The sequence below is a fragment of the Euleptes europaea genome, chromosome 4 (assembly GCF_029931775.1).
Source record: "Euleptes europaea isolate rEulEur1 chromosome 4, rEulEur1.hap1, whole genome shotgun sequence".
Classification (NCBI taxonomy): Eukaryota; Metazoa; Chordata; class Lepidosauria; order Squamata; family Sphaerodactylidae; genus Euleptes; species Euleptes europaea.
Window position 1 is genome coordinate 72,071,610 of NC_079315.1, and position 15,967 is coordinate 72,087,576.

The 15,967-nt window shown below is 42.6% G+C and overlaps 1 protein-coding gene across 1 annotated transcript in view; it reads left to right on the forward strand.

Moving 5' to 3' along the window:
• TMEM232 (transmembrane protein 232) overlaps nt 1–15,967 on the forward strand; it is a 148,804-nt gene that overhangs the window by 42,330 nt on the left and 90,507 nt on the right. Inside the window, exons 7-9 of the mRNA XM_056849001.1 lie at nt 1,742–1,920; nt 12,977–13,100; nt 13,827–14,046. Coding sequence (XP_056704979.1) covers nt 1,742–1,920; nt 12,977–13,100; nt 13,827–14,046 — 523 coding nt within the window. The remainder of the gene's footprint in view (nt 1–1,741; nt 1,921–12,976; nt 13,101–13,826; nt 14,047–15,967) is intronic.

Genomic DNA, 15,967 nt, shown 5'->3' on the forward strand with positions numbered 1-15,967 from the left:
GGCCCACCAAGTCCAGCGGTCTGTTCACACAGTGGCCAAGCAGGTGCCTCTAGGAAGCCAGAAACAGAACATCCTCCTTCTCTATGCAGGGCCTTATATGCTCTCTGGTAAGCTCTGCCTCCTTGATAGTGATTGCTGTCAGTTTTCCCTCCATTTTTCCCACATCCCCTTGTGCAGCTTGGAGGGTTCTTTGGAAATGTAGGCCTATTGCAAAATTTAGACGAGGCCTCAGGCCTTTGTGGAAGAGAGGCTTCCTTGAGGTGCACAGGAAGCTACAGTAGGATTGCCAGCTCCAGGTTGGGAAATACCTGAAGATTTTGGGGGTGGAGCCTCAGGAAGGTGGGGTTCGGGGAGGGACTTCAATGTAGGGTTCCCAACCTCCAGGTACTTGCAGGAGATCTGTTTTTACAACTAATCTCCAGCCGATAAGAGATCAGATCACCTGGAGAAAATGACCACTTTGGCAATTGGACTCTATAGCCTTGAAGTCCCTTCCCTCCCCAAACCCGGTCCTCCTCAGGCTCAGCCCCCAAAACCTACCACTGGTGGTTAAAAGGGACATGGCAACCCTATTTTAATGCCATAGAATCCAATTGCCAAAGCACCCATTTTCTCCAGGTGAACTAATCTCTATTGGCTGGAGATCAGTTGTAACAGTGGACGATCTCCAGCTACTACCTGGAGGTTGGCAACCCTAAACCATAGCATTAGACTTAAGATCATGACAGAAGGGTTATAGCAGTTCTTCCAAATTCATACTACTTAGCTTTTGTGCCTGCTTGCAATACTTGCATCTTTGCTGCATGTCTCAAGCTGAGGAATTACACCTATAGCAGAAGTAGAGTTGCCAGCCTCCAGGTGGGCCCTGGAGATTTCCCTGAATTACAACTAATATCTAGACTGCAGCTATTAGTTCCCTGGGAGAAAATAGCTGCTATGGAGGATGGATGCTATGGCGATATACCTCTCTTCCTCAAGCCACACCCCTCCCCAGGCTCCAGTTAGGGTTGCCAGCCTCTAGGTGGGGCCTGGAGACCTGCTCTTACAACTGATCTCCAGGCCATAGAGATCAGTTCCCCTGGAGAAAACAACTGCGTTGGAGGGTGGACTCTACGGCATTGTACCCTGCTAAGGTCCTTTGCGTCCCCAAACCCTGCCCTTTACAGGCTCCACCCCGCAAATATCCAGGTATTTTCTAACCTGGAGCTGGCAGGCCTAGCTGCAGCCCAAAATCTTCAGGAATTTCCAACTTGGATTTGGCAACCCTAAGCAGAAGTTGAGTGAAAATGTGATGCTGGATGCTACAGTGCATATACAGCATATGCAACACCCCCCCTCCCCAAAGCAGTTGCTTGAGTTGGCAGTATGCATTTTTTTTAATTAGCAGTGAATACCCACACATTTCAATAGCTGTGCCTCAGGGTCCCTTGCATTGCCACCAAAGATACTCCGTTGCATCCTGGCATCTTGTGCACAATTATGAAGGCTCCTGGGGCACCTCTCTCAGACGGCTGTGCAGCTGCTTAACCCAGCAACATGTCTTTGGCCAAAGTTGCTTTTCCATTGACTGCGTTCCCAGAACTATTTAACTGGCAGAAGGAAATTAGAGGTCTGAAAAGACAATGCTTATAGAATCCAATCTTTGTCGTCGCAAACATTGAGACAAAAAGCCTGCGCGGAAAATTATCAATTTACTTATTATTCACAAGGTCTTATTAATGGATTTAATTTTTCTTCCCAGTCACTCAACAGAACTGGCACATGGGCTGCATTAAATTCTGGATCAAAGCAATCTCAAATTAAGCCATTTCTTTGGCACAGCCTGCTTGTTTGGGTTTGTGTACATAACAGCTGCTCTGAGATAGATGAAGTGCTCAAGCATGTCCTATTCTATAAGGAACAGCTTCATCAGAAAGACTGGTAAGGACGATCTGATAACTTGATGCAGTTTTTATGGAAATAACCTTTGTGTTTAACTGTTACGTAACCTTTATGTCTAAATGTTAATCACCTTGAAGTTGCCTGTCAAACAGATTTATAATTTGTAAGCCAGAAGGAGAAGCAAGTTATGTATTTTACATTGCTTCACTTTATCAATAAATAGTTTCTGCCTTTTTTGTTAGAAGCATATGCGTATATTGTACCCATTAGCTTTTATTATGTTATGTTTGTTATGTATAGGAACCTCATTTCACAATTTCAATGCTCAGTACTTTCGACAGAATTAAACAACCGCAGCGAAGTATACCATCCTTCAGGGACAGATACTTGGCCTCTGTTTCTGGGTACTCCTTCTATGCAAAGTGTAATGCAAGCTAATTTTGAATGCCTGCAGTTTATTTTGCTATGGAAAACTCATCTTCTACTAACTTAAGCCTCAGCCGGGCAACACTGGCTTTTTCTTGTGGATTATATTTACTGCATTTGTACAGTATTTTGAGTTGTCTCACTATGAAAAGAATTTTATATTAAAGACAAAATGCATATTTTCATAACAGCCAATATCAGAATTCTAGTGCTAAGAATGTGGTGTAAAAATGCGATAGAGATCTTCTCAAGGTGTTACAGATGTTCAGTTTGATTAAGTCTATGGGAAAATAGAACAACGAGGAAGAGACAGGAATTGGCTTTAGTTTATTGTATTATGTGTGGATTATCACTTAGATTTGAAATTGACTGTGATAGAAGGCTAAGGTCCAAGTACAGAGCTCCCAAGTATTTTTTTTGTTGGCAAATAACTGGCGTAGGCCTCCCTAACTTCGTTCAGGGCCATAGGGAGGATAAGTTTAATCATTTTTACTGACCGCAAATGCCCCCCCTCTCGTGATAACTTGCCCCACTGAAGGACACACACAGTTTTGCCTTTATCTCCCCCCAAAGTTGCCAGATCCCTCTTCACCACCGGCAAGATATTTTTGGGGCGGAGCCTGAGGAGGGCGGGGTTTGGGGAGGGGAAGGACTTTAATGCCATAGAATCCAATTGCCAAAGTGGCCATTTTCTCCAGGTGAACTGATCTCTATCGGCTGGAGATCAGTTGTAATAGCAGGACATCTCCAGCTAGTACCTGGAGGTTGGCAACCCTACCCCCCTGGAGCATATGGCAGTTTGGGAATGTTTTTTGTTAAGAAAATGGATTGGGGAAGAAAGAGTTAACCTTACACATGCACACATGCTCCCCCCCACCTGTGGGCCTATGAAGAATTGATGTAGAGGGGAAATGCCATTTCCCTCCTACCTGCTCCTTGTTGCCACTTCCAACTCTCCCGCCCCCATATGGGGCCAACTCTGGCTTGTGAGATTCCTGGAGATCTGGGGGCAGTGGCTTGGGAGGGCAAAGTTTGATAAGGGGAGGGAGTTCAGTGTGTGTGTGTGCCATGATGCCTTCCCTCTTAAGTACCTGTTTTCTATAGGGGAACTCATCTGTGTGGTCTGGAGATGGACTGTAATTTCAGGAGAACTCCAGGTTCTATCTGGAGATTGGAACCCTGCATGTTATCTGCTTTCATCTTCTTTCCTGCCTGCCTATTTTGGCTTCTACCACACGCACCTGTCTCTCCCCCCCCCCCGGCCTTGTTCCTTTACCCTGTCTACCTGCTCAGTCATTCATTTGCTCACTGGCTTTGTCTGCCCTTCTGCATACCTTCCCTCTTGCCTTTTCTTCTGCCCACTTCAGCTTCCTCCCTCTCTTGCCTGCCTCCCTGCTTGCCTCTCCATGCCTACCAGCGGGTGACGGGGAAAGAAAGGCAGGCAGGGAAGCTTGAGTACATTCCTCCTTCTCATGGGGTATTCATGGCTATTAGTTAAAATGGATACTAGACATGCTGCATACCTATTCTCTCTAGTATCTCTCTCTAGAGCATGCCTATTCTCTCTAGTATCTCTCTCTAGAGCATGCCTATTATTTTGGGTGCGGTGGAACACAGGCAGGATGGTGCTGCAGCAGTCGTCTTGTTTGTGGCTTCCTAGAGGCACTTGGTTGGCCACTGTGTGAACAGACTGCTGGACTAGGGCTGTTGATTCGGTTCAGCCCGAACTGAAAAACAGCCGAATTTCCCCTGATTCGGTGGTTTTTAGTTCGGGACGAACCGAACTCAAAAATGGCAGGAAACCGGGGAGCCGAATTCAGCGAGTTCGGGAGTTCAGGAATAAATCCGGCCAATTCGGGGCCGTCAGTAAGCAGCATAACCGTCAGTAAGCAGCATTCTCCTCCCCCGGCCAATCGGTGGCCAAGCTGGGTCTTCTTCTGGCCAATCAGTCAGGATTGAGTACTGGAGGAATCAGCTGATGTGCGGCCCGGCCGGGGAGAGAGAGAGAGAAAGGGAAATCCTTGTGTGTGTGTGTGTGTGTGGGGGTGCTTGTGCACATTCACTCCTTTCTGTGGCTGCAGGGGGTGTATTTTTTGGGGTAGGGACACAAAACTTTCAGCAGAGATTCAGACAAGCCTTCTTAAGAGACCACCCAAGTTTTGTAAAGATTGAGTCAGGGGGTCCCGAGATATGGGCTCCCCCCTTTTTTCTTTCCATGACTGCAGGGGGCGCATTTTTGGGGGTACAGACCCCAAACTTTCAGTGGAGCTTCAGATGAACCTTCTTAAGATACCCCCCAAGTTTTGTAAACATTGGGTCAGGGGGTCTTGAGATATGGGCTCCACTCCTTTTCCCTCCCCCCTTTTTCCATTTACATGGCTGCAGGGGGCACTTTTTTGGGGATACAGCCCCCAAACTTTCAGCATAGCTTCAGACAATAATTCTTAAGATACCACCCAAGTTTTGTAAAGATGAGTTCAGTGGGGGCAGAAATATCGGCTCCCCCTTTTTTTCTTTCCATGGCTGCAGGGGGCGCATTTTTGGGGGTGCAGATCCCAAACTTTGAGCGGAGCTTCAGACAAGCCTTCTTAAGAGACTACCCAAGTTTTGTAAACATTGGGTCAGGGGGTCCCGAGATATGGGCTTTCCCCTTTCCCCTTTCCCCTTTCCCCTATTGGGATGAATGGATCAGCCGATCCTGTGTGCATCTCCACTCCAGAGCAAAACGTCCCGTGCCTAATTGGAATCATCTTGGATTACAAGTCCTCCCCAGCCCCTTCTGATGGAACAGAAGACAGCCACAGTAAGACCCCTTTGGGGGCTTTAATCTATACTTTTTCTCCTGTGTGTGTGTGTGTGTGGGGGGGGAAGCAGAGTCTGTGTGTGTGGGGGGAGGGAGCAGTTTCTGTGGGTGGGGGGGGAGCCAAAGGGGGCTTTTGTCGGTTCTGCCTGGGGTGTGTGTTCCCCCTCGAGTCTCTCTCTCCCTGGTTTGAGGGGGGGTTTCAGTTGTGTGTCTTCAGGTTTTCCCTCATTCATAAGAGCGGTTAGGTCTATTTGGATGCTTGCTCAAAACTGGTTTTCAAATGGTGACTTAAAGAATGCATTTGCCTGGTCCCGGTCCGATGCAAAAGGGGAAATTCCACCCCTCCTGCTCATTATGCATAGCTAGCTGCCTCTGTCCTTTTCCATGGTTTGCAAACTCCCAGGTGTCAGGTGTTGCTTTGCACAGTTGCAAAGGTGTTGCTTACAAGGTTGTGTTGCTGTGCAGTCGTGTTGCTTTGCATTACTGTTGCAATGCTTTGCAAACTTCTCAGCTGTTTGTCGGGGCTGGGAGCTTTGTGCATGGGCGGCAAGCTCTGCTCAGACATGCTCATTAAGGGTGGGGGGGACCCCTTTCGGGCCCCATATCTCAGCCCCCCCGATCCAATCTTTACAAAACTTGGGGGGTCTTTCAAGAAACGTCCTTTGAAGCTCTGCTGAAAGTTTGGGACCTCTACCCCCAAAAATGCCCCCCCCAAGCGGAAGAAAGGCGTGGTTGTGTTTTTAAAGGCTTTATTCGGCCGAATTTTTTCCCCCGAACTTTGAATTCCCGCCGAATTGCACGGACCCGAAGTGGGGGAGTTCGGACTTCGGCATATCCCGAATCTAAACGGGCCGAATTCAGCCGAATCCGAACTATACCGAATTTTTTTTAATTCAACAGCCCTATGCTGGACTTGATGGGCCTTGGTCTGATCCAGCAGGGCCTTTCTTATGTTCTTATCTGCTCCCAGTAGCCACCATGTTTTTGCATGGCATATTGAATTGCTGTGGGGACCCTAAATGAAGGGTCTATGGTACTGACCAACTACCCCGTAAACAAAGTCTCCTTAGCCAACATCGGGATGTGATGTCACCCCATGGGTCAGAAATGACCCAGCGCTTGCACAGGGGGCCTTTACCTTTTTATGGCATTGAAGTCCCCCACCTCTCCAAATCCTGCCCTCCTCAGGCTTTACCCCCCAAATCTCCAGGTATTTCCCAGCCTGGAGATGGCAACCCTACCTAAATGTCACCAGACTTCTGGAAGGGTCCCCCTCCCTCCAATGTCTGCACATGCAGTGATCTCACTGTTAACTGGCGAGAGTTATACTTTCAAATTAGGTGTTTTTGTGTGTGTTTTTTTTACCAGATTTTTCTGCAAATCTTTCTGGTAGGTTTATATTGTACTCTATATCACAGGCATGGCTAGCTCTGCTGTGTGGATCTGGGGCCAGCCTTCGGTATTGGATATATTTGGGATATATATGAACACAGTGACAAAATAACTTTTTTTGCAAGACTAATACATCTTCCTCCCTACAGTTTGAAAACACTCATGTTCATGAAGTCTGATAGTCAATGGATCGACTAAGGAATAGACATTATTAGGCTCTTGCACCCTGCCCCCCAGTTATTTCAACCAGTATATTAATACATAACTTTTAATCTGAGGCAATGAGCTTAACTGTAGGCAGCAATATAATAACAATTCACTTTTGTTAAATGCATAAAATAAAATGCTTCAAAATAGAACCATTCTTCTCCATGCATCTGCCATTTTTCAGTTTTTGTTTTTCTGCCTTTCAGTAAATGCTAAGTCCTTAGGGAAGGTGTTTGAGCACGAATGGGGCCCTTTTTTCTTTTGTTCCTGAAGTCAAACTTAATTTTGCTTTTCAGTTCTAAAACTTTATTTTAATGTGAGTTTTACTCTTGTGATGTTATCTGAACTAAAAAAAAAGATTCTAGCTTTTGGGAATTAAAAATATACAGTAAATGGGTGAAGAATAAAGGATGATTACATGGCTGAATAATACTTGGCTAAATTGATCTGATGATGAATTCAGATCATACATTTTCAGTCTTTTCCCAACTGCATAAATTCTCTAGAGTGGTCATGTTGAAGAATACCTCCTTGCCTGATCAGTGCTACCTTGGTGTAAGGTACAGTACAATGTTATGTAGGATGACAGTGGTGCTCCCATTCCCCAAACAAGACAACATCAACAGTTTCATTTCTTTTACACAACTCATACATTCTGAAACACAGGCTGCATTCAAATACCACAGCAAACCTTTATTTGTTAGTCATGTATAAATGCAGCCTCCATTGTTCCCCCTCCAGTCACAGGAAGAGTGTGATTGAAAACTTCAGTTTGCTGTGAAATCCAAATGCAGGTGTTTGGGCAAATACGAGTTTGTTTCCGTCTCCACAAACCAGTATTGACAAATTCATTTTAAAACCAGTTTAGAATCCTGGTTTGTTGGGAGGAAAGCAAACTCCTATTTGCTCAGGTTCCTGCATTCAGATGACAAGGCAAACTGGTCATTGATTGACAGCTTCCCAAACCAGGAATCTTTGAACTGCTGTGTATGCAAGGAAAGGGGCAGGACAGGAGGGAAAACGGAGAGAGCGTGAACAATTAAAGGCTTGTCATGTTGACTGAATGTGATGATATACTTTTATTTCTCAATATACCCAAATCTGAATCCCCCCCCCAATTTTTTTGCACACCCCTAGATGAGAAGCAAAAGTAAAAGGTCACAGAAATGGAATCAGAATTCTAAATGCTGCGTTGCAGTGAATGGCACATACAGGCAAAGAGAACTGTTACAATAACCAGTGTAAGGAAATTGAAGAGAACCACTAAAAAAGAACAAAACATCTGTCCCACAATTTCCAAGAAACCAGAGGGAAATTTAAACCATGGCTAGGGATGCTGAAAGATCAACATGGAAATACATTAATTGAACAGGACAAAATAAAGAAATGATGGGAACAATACACTAACAAACTATACAGAAGAGATAAATGATGACAAATTCCTTCCAAGAAGAATCTTTTGAAGAAGACCTTCAGTTTTAGAAAGTGAAGTGAAAGCTGCACTGAGAGCAGTTGGGAGAAACAAATCACCAGGAGTAGATGGGATATCAATAGAGCCATTTCAGTCCACAGAAACAGAGTCTATCAAAATCATAACAAGAATATGCCAACAAATATGGAAAACAGAATAATGGCCCACAGACTGGAAAGGCTCAGTCTACATTTCAGTTCAAAAAAAGGAGACACCAAAGACTGCAGCAACTATTGGACCATCACATTAATTTCCCATGCAAGGAAAGTGACACTCAAAATCTTACAACAAAGACTGCTACCATATATGGAATGAAAAAGCCAGGTGTTTAAACTGGTTTTAGAAAAGGAAGAGGCACTAGAGATCATATTGCAAATTTACGTTTGTTACTGGAGCATACAAGAGAATTTCGGGGAAAAAACAGGTTTTAATGGATTATAGTAAAGTTTTTGACTGTGTGGATCATGAAAAGTTATAGATGGTTTTAAAAGAAATGGGTGTGCCACATCTGATTGTTTTGATGCGCAACCTGTACTCTGGACAAGAGGCTACTGTTAGGACATAATATGGGGAAACAACTGGCAAAGGTGACAGACAAGCACATATTTTTATCTCCCGTTCTCTTCGGTCTATATATAGAACATATACATTTAGACAAGTGGGAGGCCCATGAGACTTGCTGGGGGAGGGGGAATCCCAGTGGCAACAGTGACAGTTCCTGGAATCTGCTCTGAGCCCTGGAGTTCTGCACCATGGCAGCTGGGCCTGGACTGGCTCCCAAAGTACTCTGCCATGGCAGCCAGGCTTGGAAATTCTCCCATTGTCTGCCTCTCCCAGTGTCCACTGTTGCAGTAGCCAGACACAGAGCCTCAATGTATTTTCTTAACTTTTCAGATTTTTCTACAAACCTTGAGAGTACCCCAAGTTTGAAAAAAAAATCTGTTTAGCGTTGGTGTGTAGTCCTAATCCTTGGATTTAGGTATCCACAGATGGGATAATTAACAATTGGAGATATGCAGATGACACCACATTACTGGCAGAAAATAGTGAAGACTTAAAATGACTACTGATGAAAGTTAAAGCAGAAAGTCCCAAAGCAGGATTACAGGTGGACATCAAGAAGACAAAAATAATGACTACTGGGGACTTACACAACTTTAAGGTTGATGATGAAGAAATTGAAATTGTTAAAGATTTTCTATTCCTTGATAGGATGTTTTCTGTGTATGTATGCAAAATGCTGTCACAACTGATTTATGGTGACCCTGTAGGGTTTTCAAGGCAAGAGACTACCAGAGGTGGTTTGCCATTGCCCTCCTCTGCATAGCAACCTTGGAATACCTTGGTGGTCTCCTATCCAAATACTAACCAAGGCTGACCCTGCTTAGCTTCCATTATTTGATGAGATCAGGCTAGCCTGGGCAATCCAGCTCATGATGCTGTAGAAGTCATTCATTCATAGGGTCACCATAAGTTGGAAGTGACTTGATGGTCACTTCCCATACTCCCATTCAGATCAAATCCCAGAGGCAAACAATTTTAACACTGGGTTCTGAGTTCATGGTCTATCAACAATTTCAGCAGGCTTTGATGTTTTTTAATATTCAGGTATTAGAAATGCAAAGAGTCAAAGTCAAGTGCGTTAATTAAATACATGAAAGCACCTTCTGGAATTAGATGAAGGATTTCTGTTTGGATCTGAGAGCGTTGATCTTTGTGAGAGAGGGTCTACCGTGTAGGGGTTTTCCTAGCATTGGTTATATTTTCCAGGACTTTGGCCAAAGCTGTGTCACACAGCCATGTCCTTTCACTGTTGTCAGGAAGCCCTCTTGAAATCATTTTTCATTTCTTCACATGGCCAGAGTTTGTTCTCTTAGTTCTAAAACATTTATTTCCTTTACAAAGTCTATATGGGAGTGTTAATGACTTTTGGTCACTTTTTTCCCCGAAAGGGCATTTTCTTTTCTGGAAACCCAGACGTATGACTATCTTGGAGTGAAAAGAAAACGCTGCTGTAATGCCATTAACTTGCCATAGTTTGTTGACATTGATAAATCATTTTTATGTACATAATCGGAGAAACAATCTGGGGATAGACACCCACAGAAGAACTGAAAGCCCTTTAGAAAAGAGGCCATTTTAGGGTTGCAGTTAGTCATAGATCTAAAGACCATCATCTGCATTTTCTCAGGTCTGCAGAGATTTTTGAACTCAACTGTTCCCAGAATTACTGTGCAAATGGGGTTTCTGAGCAGTAGCTTTATTCCTCAATCGACACATCCATGAGAAGTTATAACAATGTGAAGCCCAAAAACCCTGGACCACTTTAAATTTAGTTCTAAGGAGAACTTTAAATTTAATCCAGTGGTTTGCTTAAAAAGTAGAACAGATATTTTTACTAAAGCTATTTAATGTTGTTAGTGTTGATTGTGTGGGGTCTTGCTATTATGTTGTTAAATTCTGTTGATCTTATTGTGATCATCCTTCTGTATTCTAGTTCTGCTTATCTGAAGCTCAAAAATGTCTGAGAATACAGTTTTATACAGAACATGGGGTTGGATCGAGACTAAACTTTCTGCTCACACAAGACACTTCTGTCAGTGGAACAGAATATTCCTGCCTCCCGTTTTCCCACTGCAGCTCATTGATCTCCCAGAGATGGGGTTGAGGGGACCCTCAAGAACAGCATGAGAGGCAAATCAGAGGTCTGCAGCAGGAAGGAGGAATTGGTGGAAAATACCTCACTTCTTTTGTTAGCAGAACATTTAGTTTGGATTCAACCCATAGACTTGATTCTAGGCCACACAAAGGACACAAGGATTTTGGATCAACTTTCAAAATGTAGGTTTCTGCATTAAATTGTAGTATCCATAGTATGGTAGATAGTAAGTTTCGTATGTCACAGCATATGCAGAATATACAGCTAGATGCTGACTTGAACATATTTAGATGCATTGACTTTCATCGGAACAGTTGCTATACTAACACTTTCCTTAGGATGGGGAGTATCTTCTGCTGGTACAATGTGCTGAAGCATGATGCGATCCATTAGTGTGTGATAGTGATGATACTCAGGCAAATACACTGGTGCAGATGGTTAGCATCTGGATATTAATATCTGGATGTTAACACACTGATGTCCAATGATTGTAACATAACTCGTTTTCATACAAGTTTCAGGTCACAGCTGATGGCTAGCCTTCTAACTTTTTCAACAAAACACAAATGGTTGAGTTATAGTAGTACCCTAGCAACCAAGTATTGAGTTGATGGACAATGTCAAGGTTAAATAAAATCTCCAAATCCCAGTGACCTAGGCTATATATCTGAGGTGCATACATATATTACAGTGTATGTACATGATTGCATTTGTGTATTGACTTAGTTGCAAGTCTGGCCCATCTCAGCGTATTAATAAAATGTTGATGTTAATACCTTAAGTGTGAAAGTTCCTAAAAAAATTAAAAATCATATTGTGGCAGGAGGGGGGAAATGTCTGCTTCGTCACAAGCTAGCTCTGTGTGTGTTAAGTTAGTAGGGGGAAAGTCATGGTGACCGATAACGGGAACTGGATGGCACCACTGAGCTCTCAGGCTCCAGACTATGTAAAACAACCAGATAAGCACAGAATGTTGACGTGCCCCGTCAGAGCATGGATTTGGGATAAATTTCTCTTCCCCAGTTCAATCGGGGCTCAGAGATTTTTGCTTGCTAAAGCAGCTGGGCCCAGCTGCAAATAAAACTATTTTCTTGACAACGGTCTCGGGTCTCTCTCTCCCCCACGAACCCCATTTTCCCGTAACAATATCTCATACCACTCTATCTTTGGAGGGATAAGGCCAACAACATCGAATCATATTCTGGAAAAGACTTTCTTGAGAGCCTTTCCGGATGCTGCCTTTCTCCTTCTGGGACACCACAGATGTCATTCATGCAGACAGTTTCATCTTGTGTAATACTTTTATGTGGGAATCTCTTTTTCCAATGCTTACGTTATGAACTGGGGTTAATGCTGATAAAGGTATGTCTTTGGTCCCAAGAAGTGCAGCTTTTTTCTATCTTGTTGTATGTGAAAAGTAGCCCTGAAAAAGACACGGGCCTATGACATAATTTTGAATTGCCTGATGCTTTAAAAAACACAGTTTTGATTTTTTTTCTTCCTTCGCAGCATATATGTTCAAACCTCCAACGCTAACAAAATTTCCACTACAGCAGGCTTCTCACGGCAGCCCACTTTCCTTAAGAGAGAGATGGGGGTATCACTGTTATCAGCCAGCACTAATGGTGTTAGAAGACAACTATATTACCCTGCTGAAGCTAATCCTTTGTCTGCAGGCCATCTAAGATGTCACATTTAAGTCAATATCTTCCCTTAAAAGTTGTCCAAGGCCTGAATTAAATGCCACCTGGAAAGGACTTATCTGTGTATCATGCAGACGCCATCCTGTTTAAATGTGCTTAACTTGCAAACTGGCCCATAAACATGAAGTGTTAGTATGCTGGTAATCTTTGGTTCTGGTGTTTTTGCCTCTGGCATAGTAACACTGTCTAAGTACAGGCTGGTTCACTCTCTAAGTACATTTCAATGGTATGGTCACCACATGTAATGCTTACATAAGCAAGTACTTTTTGTAACTCTGTTGTGCTTAAATTGGGCTTGCTTCTGGTCGTTCTGTAAATACTGGCGTGAAGTAAATACAAATTAAGTTAGCATATTGTAACACGCATTGGTTTGTTAGAAACACTGATTATTTTATTTTAGACCAATGTTTATCCCTGTATCTTGAAATATCTAGGTTGGAATCAGTATTGGGCTTGATGGTCCTTGGAGAGGCTGCCAAATTAAACATGTCCTGCTTGAAAGTTTTAATGGACCTAGTGAGAGATTTTATGTCAGGCTCTATGCCTCTTCAGAAGCAGGTAAGCGCCAAGCTAATTTAGATGTAGGAGGGAACTGTGTTTGTAGAAAACACTAAATTGGATAGAAGCAAAGCATTTATTTTCTTTACGGTTTGTCCTTGAAGTTTATGTTGGTCTCAGTATTCCAAGTAGGAAAGCAGAATAAACACCAGTTCTTTCAACTTGAAATGTAATTCTCCTGTAGTTTAAAACACCTTGAGTGGCTGATGGGTGGAATTCTCTCCGCCCCCTAATAGTTGTGAGATTAAGGCTACAATCCTGATAAAGCATTCCTGGGGGTAAGCCCCATTGGATAAAATGGAATTTAGAAATCACTGCAGAATTGCTCTGTAAGTAACAATTCAATCTAGGGTTGCCAGGTCCCTCTTTACAATCGGCGGGAGGTTTTTGTGGTGGAGCCTGTGGAGAGCGGGGTTTGGGGAGGGGAGGGACTGCAATGCCATAGAGTCCAATTGCCAAAGCGGCCATTTTCCCCAGGTGAACTGATCTCTATTGGCTGGAGATCAGTCGTAATAGCAGGATATCTACAGCCACCACCTAATTCAATACTAAGTCTCAGTGAACAGTGAAACTTACTTGTAAGTAAACATGCATAGGATCTAACTGTACAGTTATATTGTAAAGATATATATCAATCTTTTCTTACTTTATTATATAGTGCTTTCATTAGAACTATAACCATGTTACTAATGATCCATATTTGAAAATCTATATTTTTACCTACAGCCAAAGAGTAACATGATAAAACTCTCATGCTGGCAGTGGCAAGTGGGATACATGTACACCAATATACTCAGAGAAATCTGTTTACGTGGAATTAGTGCAGATTTGCAAAAAACGGCTTTTCTTGGATTCTGTGATTGTGCAGAGCAGTTTAAAGATGGCAAGGAGTTAAGAGGCACAAGTTTTCTTGATCTTTTGCACTACTACCCCTCAGCTGATGATAGTAAGTATCAAAGTAGCAAATTCACTTCTGCATGTGTGGACATGTGAAAGCATATCTTCAAAGTGCCATAATAAGGGAGCCACCTATTGATTAAAACAGAATTCCTAAAGTTTTGTATATTTCCATTTGCACACTGTTGCCTTTTAAAAAGCTCCAGATCGCCCGATTTTGTTCAGTAAACGTTAGTGCTGTTCAGGCTGTAGTCCTATGCATGCTTAAATAGAGAGTAAGTCCAACACAATTTGGAACTAAACGGAGCATGGTTTTGAGTGAAAATGACGCTGCATGAATGGAACAGTGACCAGTTCTAAGTAGTGCCGTGAATGTTTATACTTGAGATCCCTTATTTTGGAGTGGAGACAGCTGACAGAAAATAGAAGTGAAATAAGTAATGCATTGGATACATTTGGATGCTATCACAAATTCCTCAGGATTGCACAGCACCTTCATGATGATGAGTTAGAAATATAACAGATTAATATCAAAATCAGGAGGGCAATTCAATACCTGTGGAATTTTTTTCCTGTGAGGCTGCTTCAACTCACAATATCAGCTTTTGGGAGTTTTTAGGGAGGTTCTGGACAAAAGGGAAAGATCCATTTTGTTGAACACCTTGCACTCATAGTGCATAGTATCCAACACATTGTCTTCATAGAATCATACAGTTGGAAGGTGCCACCAGGGTCATCTAGTCCAACCCCCTGCACGATGCAGGAATTTCACAACTACCTTCCCCACACACCCCAGTGACCCCTACTCCATGCCCAGAAGGTGGCCAAAATGCCCTCCCTCTCATGAACTACCTAAGGTCATAGAATCAGTGTTGCTGACAGATGGCCATCTAGCCTCTGCTTAAAAACCTCCAGGGAAGGAGAGCTTACCACCTCCCGAGGAAGCCTATTCCACCGAGGAACCAACAACATTGTTAATATAGAAGTCATGATATTCAGAAATGTGTTATGAGAAGCTGAAATATGAAGCCCTTTTGCTAGTGGTTCCAATATAATAATAATAATTCAGTGCTATCAAGTAGCAACTAACTCATGGAGACCCCTTATGGTGTTTTCAAGGCAAGAGATGAATAGAGGTGGTTTGCCATTGCCTACCTCTACATAGCAACTTCTGCATAGCAACTCAGCTCTTCCTTGGTGCTCTCCCAAGTACTAAGCATGACGGATTGTGTTTAGCTTCTGAGTTTTGATGAGCTCAGGCTAATCTGGGCTATTTAGGTTGCTAAAAGGCCTCCTTTAACATTAAAATGAAAATAAGGAACATAATGGTGCCAGTAAAGTAAAATGACAAAAACTCACAATGGCAGGATGTTCAATTGAAATTTTATGCATGGACCTGGGAGAGTTTCCATAACTTGGGCAAAATTTTTATTTATTTGGAGTATTTATTAATCACATTCTTCACAGAACATTTGAAGCAGTTTATTAAGTTTATTAATAAAAGTAAAATGCAAAGATAAAACATCACAAAAATAAAAATAGATGTAATTTATTAACAATTAAAATCAATGAAAAAATCTATGTTTCAGATTCACCTCTACCCATGGTGTCATTATGAGAATATATTTCTTCTAACATACCCTCCCATAAATCCCTGCACATTTCTTAATCTGGTTTAAAGTTCAGATGTAGAATTTTTTCACCAATAACTCTTGTATGTTTTTATATTCCACTTATCTTGAAATCATCAATATTATAGGTTTCTGTTACATCCACCTGTGAATATTATATGTTCACTCAACAACTTGGCAGGGTTAAGACCTTCATTACTAAAGCACTATGCTAAATTTGGTTATTTAGGTTCATATGAATATTTCTAGTTCTCAGAAGAGATGCTGTATAATGTGATCAGCTGGCACTTGGAAGCATGATGAGTAATGGAAATAATATGAGGAATGCTCAAAACCTCT